General features: G+C 35.7%; 2 protein-coding genes across 18 annotated transcripts in view; one reads left to right on the plus strand and one right to left on the minus strand.

Annotated features, from left to right (window-relative positions):
- LOC121880161 (monocyte to macrophage differentiation factor 2-like) overlaps positions 1 to 12,140 on the minus strand; it is a 28,071-nt gene extending 15,931 nt beyond the window's left edge. Inside the window, exons 1-6 of one of the 5 annotated variants that reach the window (XM_042387263.1) lie at positions 11,417 to 12,134; positions 7,917 to 8,004; positions 5,792 to 5,949; positions 4,526 to 4,648; positions 4,217 to 4,346; positions 136 to 144 (exon numbers count right to left, since the gene is read on the minus strand). In XM_042387263.1, coding sequence (XP_042243197.1) covers positions 136 to 144; positions 4,217 to 4,346; positions 4,526 to 4,648; positions 5,792 to 5,949; positions 7,917 to 8,004; positions 11,417 to 11,517 — 609 coding nt within the window. In that variant the 5' untranslated portion in view covers positions 11,518 to 12,134. The other 4 variants (XM_042387266.1, XM_042387265.1, XM_042387261.1 and 1 more) reach the window with 4 other exon arrangements.
- A 563-nt stretch (positions 12,141 to 12,703) lies between these two features.
- Positions 12,704 to 18,830, plus strand: part of LOC121880024 — a 70,486-nt gene continuing 64,359 nt past the window's right edge. For all 13 annotated transcript variants that reach the window (XM_042386978.1, XM_042386987.1, XM_042386977.1 and 10 more), the window contains exons 1-2: positions 12,704 to 12,818; positions 18,020 to 18,161. In XM_042386978.1, coding sequence (XP_042242912.1) covers positions 18,024 to 18,161 — 138 coding nt within the window. In that variant the 5' untranslated portion in view covers positions 12,704 to 12,818; positions 18,020 to 18,023. The remainder of the gene's footprint in view (positions 12,819 to 18,019; positions 18,162 to 18,830) is intronic.

An 18,830-nucleotide genomic window follows, 5' to 3' on the forward strand; every position in this document is an offset into this window, starting at 1 on the left:
AGTAGTTGAGGCAGGGAAAGTTAAATCTCATATCATCCATTCAGTGCATTCCTTACTTGACATTTCCAATACCGTTATTAAAGGAAACACATTATTTCAGTAAAAGGCAGGCATCACCTCTCTCAGGAAACATACCTTGAACATCTGCAATATATTTTTCTCTCTAAACCTGTGTACTGTAATCTCAACATGTGTCATTGTCCATTCTAAGCCTATTTAATAAAACACTTTTGGACTTAAATGTCATTTCAGAAGTCTATCTGTTTATCTATCTGTTCTCTTATCTCCTCTCCCATTTTTGTATGGAATGGATAAGGGAAACAGAAATCTCAACAAGGGAGGGAATGGTGGTGGAGGGCAGTGCAAGACCATTACTGAGACTGACAAGATGGGGCTGAAACACACTCATGCCCACCCACCCTCTATACTGTACTGTAATCAGCACCTCCAGAACCTTACCAATAAACCCTGAGCATCCAACAAATGCCTGGGATGCATCAATCACCTCCCACTCTGCCCACATAATAGTCACACATCACAGTTCTGTTAGTCACTTTCTTCCACCAACAACCACACAGTGTACTTGAAGGTGGTACTATGCAAACCTTGAAGGTGGAGTCCAATGTATCTTTATTCACAAAGGTAAAATAGTTGAATTGTTTTTATTCTTGAAATGTCGTATAAATATTAGCTATTGTCAAATTTTTATTATTTGTCCTGTAACTTTTTTATTCTTTTGCCTCTCTTTCCATCCTTGCTAGAGCCTTCTTCAGGTAGCATGTAACCTACAGCTTGACAACAAATATTCAAGGCTCTGTAACTGAATATAACATACAAGGGGTCTGTATAAGCAAAATTAGCCCAGTGCTTATCCAGTCTTTTCTCAAAAGTCAATATATCTATTGGTCCCTTAGCAATTAAAGCACAATAAAACAATGTACACTGTACTCTCTCTCTCTCTCTCTCCATAAGGAATATTCCTATTTAGAAATTATTAAATATTAAAGTTGTTAAATAAAAGATGCTAAAATAAATTGTCTACTGACGGTTAGTATTCTTTGGTAGATGTTTCACACTAGTGTTAGTGGAGGGGCGTGAAACATGAAGAGTTACTGAATTTGACTTGTCAAAAGTAAATGAGTCAAAGGACTGTATACTGAGGCTCTCAATGGAGAATAACACATGATGGTATTTTACAAAGTAGAAAAGAAAATTCATAATTAGTAACAGGAAAATGAACTTTGTAATATTCCCTCCCTAATAACTACTAAAACTTAATTATTCACTAGCAATAACAACCAAAACACAGCTTCTTAACACAATTCAAATAAATATGCTGTTAATTTTTAACAACTAAGATTTTTTTCCACATTATGAATGGGACAATGGCTGCAGAATGACATTGCATTATTTTGTAAGCTGCATATTGAATTTTGCTCTAACTTACTTTCAATAATGAAAACCTGATTTCCAATTACCTTCCGTTAATCTCTTTTCAGGTCCACATCACCTTTCATAATAAAACCCTTTCAGTTTTCTTTCCTTTTTCCTTTCCTAACTCCGATCATTTTACAAAGTCTATACAGTATTCAGTTCCCAAAGAATCCATTTAACCTAACCTAACCTAAATTAAACTTCATTTCCAAGCTGAAAATTCTATTAATATTTTAGATTTCATCATGACAATGTGGAACAAAAAAGATGAAAGGTACAGTCCCCCTAAAAAATATTGTTATTTTTTCAGTCTTTACAATTTGAAAAGCTTGACAAAATGCTTTGACATATTCTCCAGTGCTCAGTCATATGTTGGTATGCTTGCTCCCCATACTGGTAACAACTGGAAAAGGGTGTAAGAGGGGGCCTTCCTTTTGTGGATTACGAGCCTCTGCAAAAAAGTGTTACCAGATAATCTGATCTACTTATTAGATAATGGTGTTTACCAATTTCCTGTGGTTAACTGTACCAACCATTCCAAAAATAATGGACGAACATTGCTCACAAAACCACGAACCACAACGACCCCACGGGTAATAATACTTCATTGGGGGACTAAATCATTTTGAAGATACAGACATAAGTTAAAATAATAAGCTCAATAGAGTTATAAGTACAAAAACTCAATAATATGACGCTCTCCTTTTAACTAACTTCCATGAACTGTACACAAGAGGTTTGTGTTTTGATTATTTATTTATTTTTTATTTTTTATTTCTTTTGACATAGAAGCTCAGGATATGAACTCTGGCAATGGTAGACGCATAGCAGTTTTGGTTGTGTAAAATTCCCTTGGCTCTTTGTGTCACATTTATATAAGAACAGTGAATATTGAATGCATCAAGCAATGATTAAACCAAGTTTCTACACAATAAGTAAGAAGAGATACTTTTTCTTATTTCCAATAAATAACTCAAATGATTCAACATACCGTAACAATAATGAATATTAAAAAAAAAAGTGGATAATTTAAGGTATTGACCATAATTGTAAAAGTATCTTTTGGGCAATTTTCCAAGTAATAAACATCTCTCATATTGTACACTCCCAGACAGAGCAGTAATATAAAATATAAATATCCGCTACACTAAGCTAACATTTGCAACATCATTTCCCAATAAAACTGCACATGCTATCTGCAAACACATCAGCCAACCAAATGTGAAAATTTCTTCCAGAATCTGAAATAAAGCACAGCTTCTTATTACAGATACTCAACAAGCTGTGGCTGACTACAATCCTCTAAAAGAGAAACTCCAGAGAGAGAAGATTTGCTCTGATAGATATAAACAGTTTACTTACAACATGTTCCTTATTGTCCACCAAGGGAGGTTAGGAAAAATAAAAGACTTGTTGCTAAATCCCTAGATAATGACATTATTACATCTTTAATATGTATGTGTCTCCTCATATCCATAAAAAATATATTGCCTAAATGTCCCCTTTGTGTATGTATGAAAACAAAAATGAATATACTGATTTTAGCAAAGCATTTTATATATATATATATATATATATATATATATATATATATATATATATATATATATATATATATATATATATATATATATATATATATATATATATATATATATATATATATATATATATGTTAGTTTCTCAACATCCTATTAAAAATCATACACCATATAATCGATTTTTAAATTAAAAATCCTTTTTTCTGATTGTCTTGATATATTAAACATTTATGTAATCTCTGGCTCCTAATTTTTTACATGAGATATCAGGATTAAACAATTCAAAATTGATTAGCCCAAAAAGTGGGGACTGTGAACACTTGCTGGCATGTCCTATACTATACTATACTATACTATACTGACACATGGATTGGGAAGTCCTACAATGGTCTGAATTAGGAATCATGACTTGCTCACTACAATGATAACAGTTAGATATCAATCCATCCATAACTATTTCTAAGATGGAGAAAAAGTCAAGTACATCACAGTATTTTTGATGAAATAGTTTGTAGCATTAAGTTCTTGTAAGTCTTTCATATTATACTAAGCTCTCAATAGTTTCACACTCCATTTATGGCAAAACAATAAGTACAGTATTATTTTTTTAAATTCTGGCTTAATCATTAAACAACATAGGGATCACCCAATTACACATTTTTTTCGTGTGGTGAGATATTTATAAACTGCATGTGTAAAGTGGAACAGAATGAAGAGAAATAACTGCTGAGTTTTACTTTCAACATTTCTCTAAAGGTCACTAAGCTGATACAGAAAATATATAAAGAGATATAAGGGATGAAGACTTCACAATCCATGTGTCAAATAATAAGGACTGTATCACCATCCAGCAGATAAAACAGCCAATTATGAGAATAAAACTAATGAGTATTAATAGTCATTTTTTTCTTTCTATCTTAAACTTTGGTTATAAAAGTTATTCATATTCCTGCATTATTGATGTAGAAAACCTGCAGTAGTCTGATACAAAATGGCACAATTATGATCACTACCAACAGACTCCATATACAGTATAAACAGTTAAGCCAGGGAGACCACCATGGATGGCGGCCGCTCACCAGGTTGGAGCAGGATGCTACCCTCAACTGTTAATATTTTATAAATTCTGACTTCTTTACCCAATACAGTACAGCACACTAAAACCCTCTAGACTACAGTACTGTACACTACAGTCACATACAAAAATCAGTAAAAGAAAAAACTTAAGTGGGGGAACTTACCATATCCATAACAGCTAGCGATGGAAGGATGCCAATAATGAGGTAGAAGACTGTCTCTAACATCTTGAACCTCTCATGGAACAGTTGCTGATACAAGATGCCCAGCACAGCCAGGACCCATATACCCCATCTGTAAATACATATCACTAGTTATTCAATATACTCTAACATGAACAACAAATGGCACACACAACGATTGTTTTAAATACCAAACCTGTACTCTCACTCTTTACATGAAAGCAAAACAGTTCCAGTGAATTATAAGTAAGTGCAAATAAAACACAAGGCCGGGGATAAAGTAACACAAACCTGAGATGAAGAGTCCACGAGTCTTGAGGTAGAGGGCGGAGCAGCAGCCACGGTGTATATGATGTGGCGATGAACACGTAGATCATCGCTCGGTCGCTACGGTGGAGAACCTCCTTGAGATTTCTGTGAAGGAGATAAGTCATTCAATCAATTCTTCTTTTCTGAAAATATAAAATAATATAAATTCATTCAGAAGTCTCCAATTTTAGGACAAGGGTAATTTTTGTTTGCAGAAATACTCGAATCCCCTTAAGAATAATGCTTTGATATTTCATACAAAATATTTAACAAGTTTGCTTAATGATACTGTACGTGTTTTTCTAAGAGAAGTGTAAGTCACAGTGTTTAAGATGTGAGTACATAGTTTAGAAGTTTAATCACATTCTCAAAGCTTTTAGACTACATTAATAATTACCAAATTAATTTATATGTTAGCTATTGCAGGTGAGATTAACTAGGTTAATACTGAATTTTTATTTACTTTCTTAAAAACTGCCTACCAGAAGAAGGCCTAATGAATGGAAAGTAGGCATCTTCCATACGTATATATCATTATGACATATAAAGCAGGATCACAAATGTAGAATTTCCAGAAACTTCAGTCATCATATTTTTCCAGTCAAAAACACAAAAGCATTGCCTGCAATAAGATTAAGACAAATTTAACAACAACAAAAATGACAACTTCTTAAAAAATAGGGGAACTTATCCTGAAATCATCTTTTATAACCAGCCATGGATAGGATGAGTCAAGGATATTCCACCTAAGGCTTGGAGTCAAACAACCCAGGGAAGCGCCTACCCCAGGGTGGATGGGGCTAGTCCAAAGATTAGCAGTCTCCCACACAACTACCCTGGCCCTTCAAAAGGGCCTGTGGCATAAATATTCATGAGTCATTCTAAACAAGCACAGGTTAAAAAGGTTATAAGAAGAAAATGTTAAGATATCAAGAGGGGCATTACCACTCTTTTATCCTATTTTCATCAATCATCCTCAAGATAATTACCAGTAAGTCATTCCCTGCCAAGGTCCTGCATAAATCAAACTTATACAGAATATTTGTAAGAATCTCCAAGTGGTGTTGCTGGGTTGTAAACACATGAAGGAGATGTTCAGTAAATATAAGGTTCTAAAAGCATCATTGTGAATACTGTATCTGATTTGAACAAAGATTATACAACACCACACTTTTCGTAAGTACACACATACAGTAGAGTGTATAAAACAACACACCACACTCCTCAACAAGTTGCACAACTATTTACTTGTAATAGCCGAGATAGAAGACTATATGAAAGAAAGTGGAGACACTGAAGAGGCCCGCCAGCCCTACACCATATATGGTAGCAGCTAACTGATGTACGTCCGAGCGACTAGCCATGACCATCATCACCGCTCCGTATATGGCAGGCAGCACGAACAGCTGAGAAGATGGGGAGACACATTGATTAGCTGTAACTCAAACACCCATATTATTGTTTCCAAACCTTCATGAAACAACTGTAATGACCCTGCACTTAAGGTTAAAAGGATCTGATGTACAGTACTGTACTGAGAATTATCAAATTATTGTATCATCAATACTATTTAAAACTACAACTAATTGTTAAAATTACACAAAGTCACACAGTGACCTCATGCAATATACTCTAGGCATTGATAGTTATTCTTCCCTAATTCCTAACATTAATAGAGGTTACTTCATATCAAGTACAGTATTTAAATTTTCTACAGGAACAGCATCTCCATCCGCTCACTACAGTACCTAAACTTACAACCTGATCATGCATGATATAAGCAGTAAAGAAATACATGTACTTATCACAAGTTGGCATCACAGGGGCTAGGAAGAGTCGAGAAAGCACATGAACTGGGGTGTGTGAACAGTGGGGTGAGGTTGGCAGTATGAGGAAAACAACATTGATTTGCAGGCAGTGTTAGGTACAGGACACTTGTTTTATTATGTTATTGTTATTACTGCCTTCAGTTATTGATCATGAATCTGCTGATGGTCAAGAGTCCTCTACTACACTTGTACTCGGGGGTTAGACATGCGGTGAGCCACGTGAAGGCCATGGGCGAGATCCCTACATCACAAAAGCTGAAAACCTACTAAGAAGGGAAACTGAGAGGCTCACATGTGTGAGTGAGTGAAAGATAAATGCCTACTTGGCAACATAAGTTATTCAGGCTCACGTGGCGATAAAAAAAATCAGGACCGCGAAATTACAAAATGTCATATGATGAGAACTGAAGCCTGGGGGTTAAGACACCTGCTGCCAAGTTCCTTCATCCTCCTAATACAATAATGTACTGTACTTTAGATCACATTTAAACATAAGCCTTTTTTGGCTTGATTTTGTTGGTGTTGGTTTGTAATATTATACAAGAGCTCAGTCAGACACCATCAGTTGCATGATATTTATTAGCCTGGACACTACTTCGAAGTACCTCATCACTTTTAATATCAAAACAACATTTTTGCATTCACAGAGCCACTTGAATCATAACATTTGAAATTAATCTTGAGTACTAATTCACCTGAAAACTATTTGAAATCCATTTTAAGATTCAAGTCTCTGGCAACAATCTACAGCGTTGATTCATCAAGTCTTAGGACAAACACATACACACATTCTCTACAAACATCACTTTACCACAATGACAAGGAACATTTATGAAAATACAGAACATCTAAATCAATATGCAGATTATACATATACGTACAGTATAATGGGTGTGCACATGGAGACATTAATGGGTAGAAATTATATTATCTAAGTTTCAAAGGGTAAAATAATTACCCCTGTACAAAATAAAACTGTACAGTACTGTAACACAATGTGGTATACAATAATAAATGAGTCACAAACACTGCTATGTACTGTATAGTATATAATTTCACATCACTTGCTCTACACTTGTGTTATTTTGCCCTGAGTATGTTAAGCTTTATAATTAGTTCCATTATAAATAAGCTTGACAAGTGTTAACGAGCGCATGCAAGTTTATCCGTCAGAGAACATCAACACACTAAATAATGCCCATATTTAAGTGCCTTAATCTATATGTTACATAAGGCCCTTAACCAACATGTAATATAAATGATATGAGTAAGGATCCTGTAGTGCACTTGAAAAAAATATAAGAATGATGTGAATTAAAAAGAAACTGCTTGACACTGATCAATACAGTAAACAGCTAAAGAAAAAATAATATGCTGATCGTCAACTAATCCAGTTTTCTCCTAAGTACAGTACCTGAATATTTTAATTTTCAACTGAGATAATAATTGCACCACAAGTGTTTCTCACCTGGTACTGTACACCTGATACTCTTATATTTGCACAAAGTGACAGTAACACAATACAATACACCAACAATAATTACCCCGTGCGTCACCATGTTGGCCCAGTGCTCTACATTTGTAGGTTGGTACGCTGCTCGATCCAATGGCACAGAGTTCATCCATGCTAACCTGCAAGAGTTCAAATCATAATTATTTCCAACAACATGGCAGTACAGTATCTATGTACTGTACAGTATTGTATCTGTAATAAGAAAAGGACATGTCTACCTGTCTGTCCCAGCCACAGCTCAACAGTACATTCTACAGATCACACAATCATATTCTCAAGTAATCTTTCAGCCACATAATCCTAAAGTTTGTCAGAGTCTTTCATGTTCAGTAATCAGTGTTCAGTTGGATTTCTAGTCTCCCTTTGCAAACCTTTAGAGGGCCTGTAGACTCTGAGCCCAGACTCCTTTAAAATGGAACTATCAGCCGCTCACTGGAATACTCCCGGTTACTTCAGCAGCCTACCTCCCCCTCACAATGGAGGAGAAGCCAAGGAAGAATTAGATTTACATTTTTTTTAATGTAGTCAAACAACTGAAGTGTTAATTGTTACAAAGATGGACCGAAGGAACAGGAGAGAAACAATACTGTACGAAACTGTTGCTTCAGTTCATGCCACAAGTGTGAAGGTTTCAACACCAACAATAAACAATAGGCTTAACCTGCACTGGGCACTACACAATACAATGCAGTACAGTACATCTCTACTATAGTGTAGAATTAAATTTTTCATGAAACTTGTCATAAAAGTGGAATAATACAGCACTGTTTAGTTTATCTTACCTCAGAGTAAAACTTGCATACAAAAAATTACAAGCCTTATGTCTCTATAGACATAAGGTTTACAAGTTGTCTGCTCAATAAACTCATCAAGTACATTTTCTATATGGTACAAAAGTAAGGCCTATGTCCCCCAGGGCCCCAACAAAACTAAAGCTGACAATCATAGTAAGATCGTGTTGGTTCAACATTATGATTAGGGAGGGGTAATACCCCAGCTTCATGATTGAAATATAAGAGTAATTCACAACACCAACCACAGAAAACTCTTAATTGACCAAACCTAACCCATCTGAGAAGCTCATGAATAATTTAAACGAAAAAATCAAACACAAGCATGACATTCAGTACATCCCATTAACCAAGAAAATGAAGATGCAGGTCTGCTTCCTAACAAGCCCCAAAATCAGCAGCCAGCTTAGGAATTCCCTGAAGCCATAAGCCAGCTCACGTCAAGACAGACTCTCACTGGGGCGAGATGTACTTCTTGCAATGCAAAAAGAACACAACTGAATGTGGACTGAGGTACTGTACTGTGCCAAGCACACACACACTAGCCTAGATTTGGAGAGATCAGTAAACTATGTAAAAAAAATCCAACAAAACAATAAAGATGAATTTAATAAACCTCCTAACTTAGCAGATAACACCCAGAATTACATTAGTTCCTGACAAGAATCCCCCATGTGTTGCAACAATAATGGAACACTTAGCTTTGTAGTAGGGGGTCCCCGGATTACAAACGGGTTCCGTTCCTGAGGACATTCTTAAGTCGGATTTGTATGCAAGTTGAAACACATGCTGTGTGCAGTCCTTATATGCATCTAAAATCACTTTATTTAAGGCAAAAGAAGAAATAGAATGACAAAATAAATTAATGAAAGTAAAAAATAAGACATCAGGTAAATAAAATTCTGTAAATTTCAAGTTTAACCCTGTTCGTATAGGCGGGCATTCATAAGTCGCGGACCCTTTACAGTACAGTATAATGTAGCTAATGTATACATCTTGGGACAGAGCCAGTCTGTGGATACCTGCTCATGATGGTGTATAACTAAGAAGTGATTATATAACCTGATGATTAAACATGGTAATATATGTTTAAAGATCACAGAGCCTTCGTGGCAGAACAGAGTGAAGAGTTGTGACGAACAGAAGTGCCTCTAAATGGCAAAACATCACAAATGGTATACTACAGGGAAGAGTACTTGGCTCCATTCTATTTGTTTTGTATATTTACAATTTACCAGATACTGTATTGTGAATTCCCACAGCTGTATTTGAAGACAACACTAAAATCTTCACAGAGGTACAGTATCATCAAGAAAATACTCCCATAAGCTTCAGGATGATATTAGTGCAACTCAAATTCAACACAGACAAAGGCATCTTGAGTGTGGAACAGAGATAAAACACCAGCAGTTTGATACACACTATATGGACAACAGGTAAGAGGTGAAAAAATAAATAAAAATAAAGCAACTGACTGAAAAAAATATTAAAGTACAGTATATATGGACTAGTAGCTGTCCTTTGAGTGAACACTGCCAACATGTTACGAGAGCCATCTGAAGAACAACACACATGTGGAGGAACACACTTTGGTTATTATTCGTTATTACTGCCACTCGTTTCAGATAAAATTAGTCTTTTATCTGTTGTTTTAAATGGTGATGCTTTAAACTAACTTTCAACATTTATGGAAATTCACTATTTTGGAGGAAATGACGAAATGAAAATTGATGAAAAATAAAACAATACAGATTCCTCCGGCTGTTGATCAATCACCGCACAACGCCTGCATCATTTCCTGTTGAGTGCTGCTGATTTTTACCATCACTCAGACGTTCCTACATTAGGTCTGAGATAGTTTAGGTAGGTAACGTTAAGTTAGTTTAGTACATGTCAGTGTATAATGATTATTTTCCTCCCCGCCAAAACCACCAATTCCCTCTGGATCCCATAAATTGTCATCATTTCCTCAAAACTTATGATTTTCCCAGAGAAATGAAGATTAGATTCGAATAAAACATCAAAAGACACCAGAAAAATGTTTGTGTCAAAATTAAGTTGGCAGTAATACCGAATATTTACAAATACTTTTTTAAAACTCTGGTAAAATCTCATCTTGAGTTTGAGATGTGATAATGGTGGAAAACATACAGTGGTGAGCTACAAGACGGAGTGGAAGTATCAAGGATCTGAGATGATGAAAGGCTTACATGGCTTAAGTGACCTACTCTGGCATATAGACAATACAGGGTGGGACATGATAGAGGTTTATATAATTCTAAACGGCCATTATGTCAGAAAAGTGGGTGATGTTTTGAAATGGAGGGAAAACATAACCACATGAGGATATACATTGTAGTTAAGGACACCATAATTGCGCTGTCCATTCAAGCCTTTTTAGCACTGCCTGGATAAGTTTTCTTCAGCTTATGTTAAGATATTATGAAGCTTAGAAAATTGTGAACAGATCTCAGCCTGACAGCAACGATCAGTCACCCTACCTAAGGACAGGTACAGTGTATACCTAAATCAGTAATTCAAGACACATTACAAGGAACCCCATAAGTGAGTTAGTGCCTTACGTTACTACCAAACCTCATATACACGTACATCATTATCTATCTGAATTTAAATGTGAAAATATACAAATAATTACTACCTTTACATGCAACTATTATGTACTAAAACCAAAATTGGTCAATGAATTAAGTGGTAGGGACGGTGCTGAGATATGGCCTACTTCTTTTGTGTGGGCTGGATGGCCACCATCCCCCCTCTGTTGGTCATCCTGAGTGATCCTGTTCTTCCCACTACTTCAGTTGGCCACCATCCTGCCCACATGCACGTCCTGCACCTCAGTAAACCAGCAGTACCCTCCACCACCGCCGCCGCCCACTCCTGCCCGGCTGGTCCTCCTGTAACACTGAACCCTTTAAGCCAGGGGAGGAAGCCTTACCTCTAACACTATTGACATTCATATCTTGAGGACACATACCTATCTCATATATGTAATTCGTTAACTTGTAACAAAACTTTATATTTTATTTACAAAATTATAAAGATTTAGCAATATTTAAGGCAATATGAACTGCGGTTCATATTACTTTTACTTTTTCCTTTTATCCTCTTCACCACTGATCGGTTACTGTTGAATTTGGTTTTTATCCACACCTATTACCACAATGTAAAGAAATCAGTTTCCAATAAGTCTTTTATTTACATAAACAAGCAAACGATCTACTGTAATATCTAAACATAGATATTAAAACAGGTGAAGTACTTTCTTTGGCTCTGTGAGTTCCCAGGACGATAGCCTCAGCCACCTTCAAGGACAAATACCTGTCAGGTTATTTAATTTAATAAACTAATCCGAAGTGAGTCCCACAACTAAATTATCTATTTAACTGACACAAGCTTCAACCATGAAAGGCGTTCCTTGAGAATGTTTTCGTCCCTTAGTTTAGATAACATTTAGTTATTCACTATATGAGGCAAGACTTGTCATGTTCTTGTGTTCATCTATAATATGCCTGGTGTGACACAAACCAGAATAGTTCCCCCACTTCTCCGTGTCCTCCAGTTATATTTTTCTCAGAGAATGCCTTGCAAAGTGTAGATTAAATAATTTTTTAAAAGGTGTTGCAAAAGAGTTAGGGAGAAAAAAAATATGCAAGGCGGTAGATGTTCTCTTGTGATATAAAATTTTATATATTATTTATATATTATACACTTATAATATTCGTCAGATAACATATTTAAGTTTAATTATTGTGAGAAGCGGCAGGATATAGGTAAAACACAGGTCTTCCTGAACATGGTTGGGGACAACGGTAAAAGGTGAAGTGTTAACAACTCAGAGAAGCCCAGCATAAAATGTTTTGTTCATCACCTTTGTGCATAAAATTAATTGGTTAATTACTTGAATAAAGTAAATTAATTTAGTTATTGGGAAATATATGGTTTTTCAAGAGTTAGTAAATATAATTCTGAATTCAACAGGTTCGTAAAAAAAGAACTTTTATACCAGCGGGTGTGTACAAGGCGGACCCTAACAAGCTTGGTTGAGTCAGTGTATTTTTGAGGTGTAGACGGTGTAACTACTCATTAATTGCATATAGGAGAGTCTCATCCACCAGAAAAAGGTAAGAGGGCATTATGTATGCCTCAGTAAGAAGTAAATAAGAGCATGTTGGTGTGTGAGGCGTGTGACAGGTCGACCCTCCACCCACACTACGGGAGCTGGACGTCTCACTAATAACTGGAATTTCATTAAGTAAATTAATGACAGTTTTTTTATGTTTTTATGTTTAAATTTTTAGGTAATTGTCATATTTTTCGGGTTTGAAGTGAATGTATGGGTCTTTATAATTCACTTACCAAAGTAATATACATAAACCTAACTATGTACTGTACGTTAGGGGGCAGCCACCACACAGGGAGGTCCTACCCCTGGGGAGACAGTGTGTGGTGGACCCTGCTGCCTTATGTGGCCAAGTCCCAGGTTGATGAGCTGACTTTCTGTCTCATTTACACACAATTGCAGGGTCTCAATTGTTTCTCTTACTATTGACAACACAACATGCACGGTCCGACTAATTACCCAAATAGCCGGAATGAAGTCAAATAAGGGTCCTAGATGAATAAATCGGACTGCCAATCACTTCTCGACTAGTATTTGGTGTCACAAAGTAAAAAAAAATTGGAAAACTTACTTTAATCTGAGTTGTGTTGTGTTAGATTAGATTAGATTAGATTAGATTAGATTAGGTTAGGTTAGGTTAGGTTAGGTTAGGTTAGGTTAGGTTAGGTACATGCACTTGATCTATTAATTCAGATTAAATTAAGTTTACCAATTTTTTGTGACTTTGTGACACCAAATACTAGTCGAGAAGTGATTGGCAGTCCGATTTATTCATCTAGAACCATTATTTGACTTCATTCCGGCTATATTTGGCTCCATTTGGGTACATTTGGGTAATTAGTCGGACTCCAACATGCATACAGTATATTGTTTCTCACTTTTGATCTTTTTTTTTTAATTTTTGTATTTATGGTTCTTTATTATTATTATTATTATTATTATTATTATTATTATTATTATTATTATTATTATTATTATTATTATTATTACATTTTCGCCTCCCCCCAGGCCCCATTGTGGGTCAGTAAAATAAGCTGCAACCCAACCAGCATCAACAGCTATAGATAAAGTTCTTATAATATCTGAGCAGGATAGGACTCGTAGTAACGGATTTAGGTTGGATAAGTTTAGGTTTAGGAGGGAGAAAGGTAGGAACTGGTTCACAAATAGGGTGGTAGACTAGTGGAACAAGCTTAGCAACTTTGTAGCAAGTGCTGGAACGCTGGAAAGTTATAAAAGGAGGCTAGATAGATTCATGGATGATAGAGAGTGGTAGTAACTCTCGACAGGAGCTGCCATGCACAGGCCAACTGGCCTATTGCAGACACCTTATTTTCTTGTGTTCTTATGTAACAGAAATGTGGAACTAAGAAACCAGGGGCCAAATAAAATGAAATCCTCCTTAACAGAGAAGTTATACAGTATTTAAATAAGCTGAGAACACAGTATGATTCACCCAGAAAAGATGATTCCAAAAAAATGGAAAAATACCAAAGAACAGAAGAATATTAATTAAAATTTGAAAGTATTTAACCATTAAACTAATAAAAGAAAGAATTGATGTAAGACAGACAGCACTAAGAGTAGGCAAGTAGGAATAGAAGAAGATTTAGTGAGTACTATTATTGTTTTGGTCGTAGCGAAATTTTAGGATTTTATGTTTGTCAGGTTGAGTTACGTTAAGTTAGGTTGGGTTAGGTTGAGTTAGGTTAGGTTAGGTTAGGATAGGTTAGGTTGAGTTAGGTTAAGTTGTGTTAGGTTAGGTTGAAATTATGTTTTTCTGATGGTTTTTTTTTATGTGTTTTGAAATATTCTAACCTGCTTCCAAATAGGTGCTTGACTGAAACGATAATTTTGCCTTTTACTGGAGTCCTGCAAACAATAAATAAAGGGGAGTCTGTTATTAACACCAACAGTAAGTACTTCTACAGGTACTTCTACAGGTTTACAAAGAAAGAACAAAAAGTAAAAGTTCAACAGGACTCCTAGTAAATGAGAATAGGCTAAAGGTGGAGCAGACCGTTAGCACCAGAAGGACTTTATGGAATTGCACCAAATTTTCACGAGATGTTTGGTTGATACTGAGTAATAAAACTGGCTATTATTTTAGTTTTGGTCATTAGGTTAGGTTAGATATCCAAACTGTTTCCGATGGGTTTTGATGTGTTTTGAATGATTTGGACCTTCATATCTGTCGGAAATCACATTTTTTTTTCCCACACCCAAATACAGGGATGACCTTAGCTAAAATTGAAGCTACAATAGTTTTTTCTTTTCTTTTTAATCTATCCTATGATCATAAATTAGTTAGTGGGCAGGCCTTTTGCAGTAATGTAAGGTAAAATTATTGTTTCGGTCATCCACTTATTTGGGAGTAGGTCAGAATTGTTCAGAACACATCAAAAGCTATCAGAAAAACATAATATCAACCTATTCTAACCTAACCTCTCTTGGACAGTGGTAACTTGAAATCCTAAAATTCGCTGGATGGCCAAAACGATAATAATACCATATTATTTTCATACAAGACCATAAAATTCACTTACCAATATGCACATCTAATATGGTCTCTTATGCCTTAGTTATTGGAAGCAGATCATGGAGAACACAGTGGCTATCTCCTCACTAGCTTCTCTAGTTTAAGGTGGAAGGCCATCACTAATGTTTTCTTGTTTGACTTGAAAAAAAATAGTTTACCATTTTATGAATGATATGGTGGTCCGTATGTTACAGATGGCAGTTTCAAGGTCTGATAATCCAAACTTAAACTAGTATAACTTCAGTTGGGTTAGGTTAATGGCACACATTTCCCAAAACAAAATTATGAATCATTATCATCATAAAAATACTCCAGCAAAAAAAGTAACACATTAATAAGGTCCTTTTACTGGTAGCCTTCTCCTTAACCTCTACTAAAACACTGTACTTGTTGTATCCTATGTGTAGAGTCATACATTTGGTTAGGTTAAACAGCATTTACCAGTCTTGTGGCCATTTGAATAGCTCATGCAGATCTTTTTGCATGGTAGCGACATCATCTTTACTTGCCACTTTTCAAAACTCTTCATGTTGTCTGCAAATTTGAAAATGTGGCTCGATATATATTAATTGTCGATAATTGAGATCACAAATGGCACTAAGGATAGATTTTGGGGTACTCCATTGAGTCAATTACTGTATTAATCCAGTTAAATGTTTTGCCTGTGTTGCCATGTGCACGCGGGACTTTGTCAAACTTCTTAGAAAATCCATATACTGTACAGTACAATACATCCACTGGTTAGCCTTGGCCCGTGTAGTCTGTTACCATCTCAAGGAAAGTGAGTAAATTTGTCAATCAGGGTTTTATCTCCATGAAACCATCTGCTCGGCCAGGTTTTGGGTTATGGCATCCCTCAAAATTTTCTACATACAGTATATGATGTTAGGCTGATCAGCCTGCAGTTTTCTGCTTCATCTTCTCTACCATTTTTCGTATTGGGGTGAAAGTGGCTGATTTCCATTCTCTTGACATTTTTCTTATTGACCCCAAGATTTCCTGAATAGAAGTCTTGGTGGAGGGCAAATGTTGTTTATCACCTCCTTTATCACCTTGGTGTGTGCTCTGTCCAGTCCTGGGGCTTTGAAACACTGAGAAAACATCTATAATCATATTTCTGTAATTATATGTTTGTGAAATAATAATAATAAAAAAAAAATATTAACATCTTGGGAATATTCAAACCAAATTTAAAAGACTGTACTGTACACAGAAGTACAGCAGTAGTACACGTATGTCTCACTGCTATGTCATGGGATTGTCATGCTTGGCCCGGACAGATATGAGAAGAGTGTTATCCAGTGTGACCCACCAGACATCACAGGTTCCCTCGTTTATAAGTGACAGTGAATAGATCATCTACCCAGATGGGTAGTAAGCTGATAAGTGGCGAGATGATAAATAAAAATGAAATACAGTAAAATAAATTAAATTATCTGTACAATGTGTGTAAAAGAGCAAATAAACTGGCACAGACAGGCACCTAAAGACCACGTTGTCACTGCCATTTACAGCAGGGTGAACTCATCTCTTACTTGTATGGTGCTGTTCCAGTATTGTGTTTCTTTATATATTTGTACCGGTACTATACTTCCAGTAACAATTTAGTCTTTCCACTGATTCATGAAAGAAAACCAACGTTGAATAAGTAAGCATAGTGGTAGTTAAAAAAAATTCGTGCATTATTTCAGCATATTTTCATTATTACTTAGGTAAACATTACGAAAATATTGAAAAAAAATTGTGACTACAGGGTTTTCATTTGTCAGTGACAGTGGAACAATTTAATTTTTGTAAACCACAGCATCATAAATCTTGGTACTGTACATACCTGTGCTGTACAGTACTGTACAGTATATGTTAGCAAACAAATCAACAGAGGGTTACTACTTTATTACTTAATATTCTTTGATGGGATTTTCACTGATTTGTTTGTTCGGGGAGTACTTACAAAATTTAATAGAAAATATGAAGTGTGAATTCATAAAAATTATATTTTAAAGTGTCCTCATGAAGTGTATTATTTTGTATGTTTAATAATTGTTCTGGGGCTAAACCATGTAGGAAAGTAGATGTGAACCACTGAAACCTAACTTTACCCAACAGTCCTGGGAGCTTTGGTTACATGCCGTAATTATTGATTTTCCCCCATGAATTTTAAAATTAATATAAACAGAATGTGTTTGGTAAATATTGTACACTACATTACTGTACTGTATTTAAAACAAGCAAATTAGTGGAACTCCCATAAAAAATAAATAAATAAAATAGCGACCCCCACTTAACCTTTATGTGAATATACAGTCTTAAGCACAGTGATTCAGGAGTGGGAAAGCCAATGCAATACAGTTCTAAGTACTGTATGTGTATAATATTTTAATTTTCTTGCTGGGGAATCGAATCCTATTTTCCCTATATTTTTTGTTATTTGATGACTCATATTCACGTAACAAATGGATCTCAAGGAACCTAACCCATTTGTACATTGAAGGATACCTGTACAGTACTGTGTGAGACTTAACACATATTAGGTTCATAGTACTTGCTTTATTTTTTGTGTTGTAAGTGTTATGAAATTTAATTGGTTTAGAAAAGGCAATGTTTATGGCTTATGTGCACAGTAAGTAAAAATTATAAAGTTTTTGTTGTTCTTTTTATGACAGATGCATGATGCCAGTAAGGGGCGACAAAGTACAGAAGCGGGTCAATGAGCGGGGGAGGAACTTCAATATAGACAGTCGCATCAGTAACTTGGGTCTACCACGAAGAGAGCATCATGGACAGCAAGACTTGTATCTGGATGTGGTGAGTGTTGACCTGTCTTTAAGGAGTAGTGAAGAATTATCATCATTCATGTAGTACTGTTATTAGGAAACCAATATGGAGGGTTGAGCTGAAATGTTGGACTGAGATTATGAGGCACAGTGCAGGAACATTAGTGGACACAACAGATAGGCAAAAGAACTTGTGCTTCTTGGACACAGGTTCAGTAAAATTATCACTAAACATTGACTAATTCATTACAGTATTGATATTTTGAAAGGGAAACATGGGGGGGGGGGGCATCGTGAGCCAGCATTAGTGGGTCACTTCCCAGAATAAGTCAGTGCTGCACACATGATAAATTGAAACCAACCAAGTGACTAGACTGGGAAATTTATTTACAGTACTGCATGTAGCTTATGTAAATAAACCGTTTAAGCGGTAAGTGGGCCTCACAGCTAGTGCTTTGAAGGCAACCTGCATCATAAAAGTGGGGAATGGGGATGGATCTTAAAGAATGTTAATTGATAGACAAATAACTGCTTATGAACAGTATTTAGTGGCAAAGAGAGTAGGCATTATTTGATTATACTGTACTTTACTACTTGACATTCTACCTGCTGACGTGCTTCAGTTTGGTTAGTGATGCCATGAAAAAAAATAAAGGAATTCCTACACTGTACAGTATGTACATATATGTTATGCCCCATT

The sequence above is a fragment of the Homarus americanus genome, unplaced genomic scaffold, assembly GCF_018991925.1.
Source record: "Homarus americanus isolate GMGI-L3 unplaced genomic scaffold, GMGI_Hamer_2.0 scaffold30108, whole genome shotgun sequence".
NCBI classification, from domain to species: Eukaryota; Metazoa; Arthropoda; class Malacostraca; order Decapoda; family Nephropidae; genus Homarus; species Homarus americanus.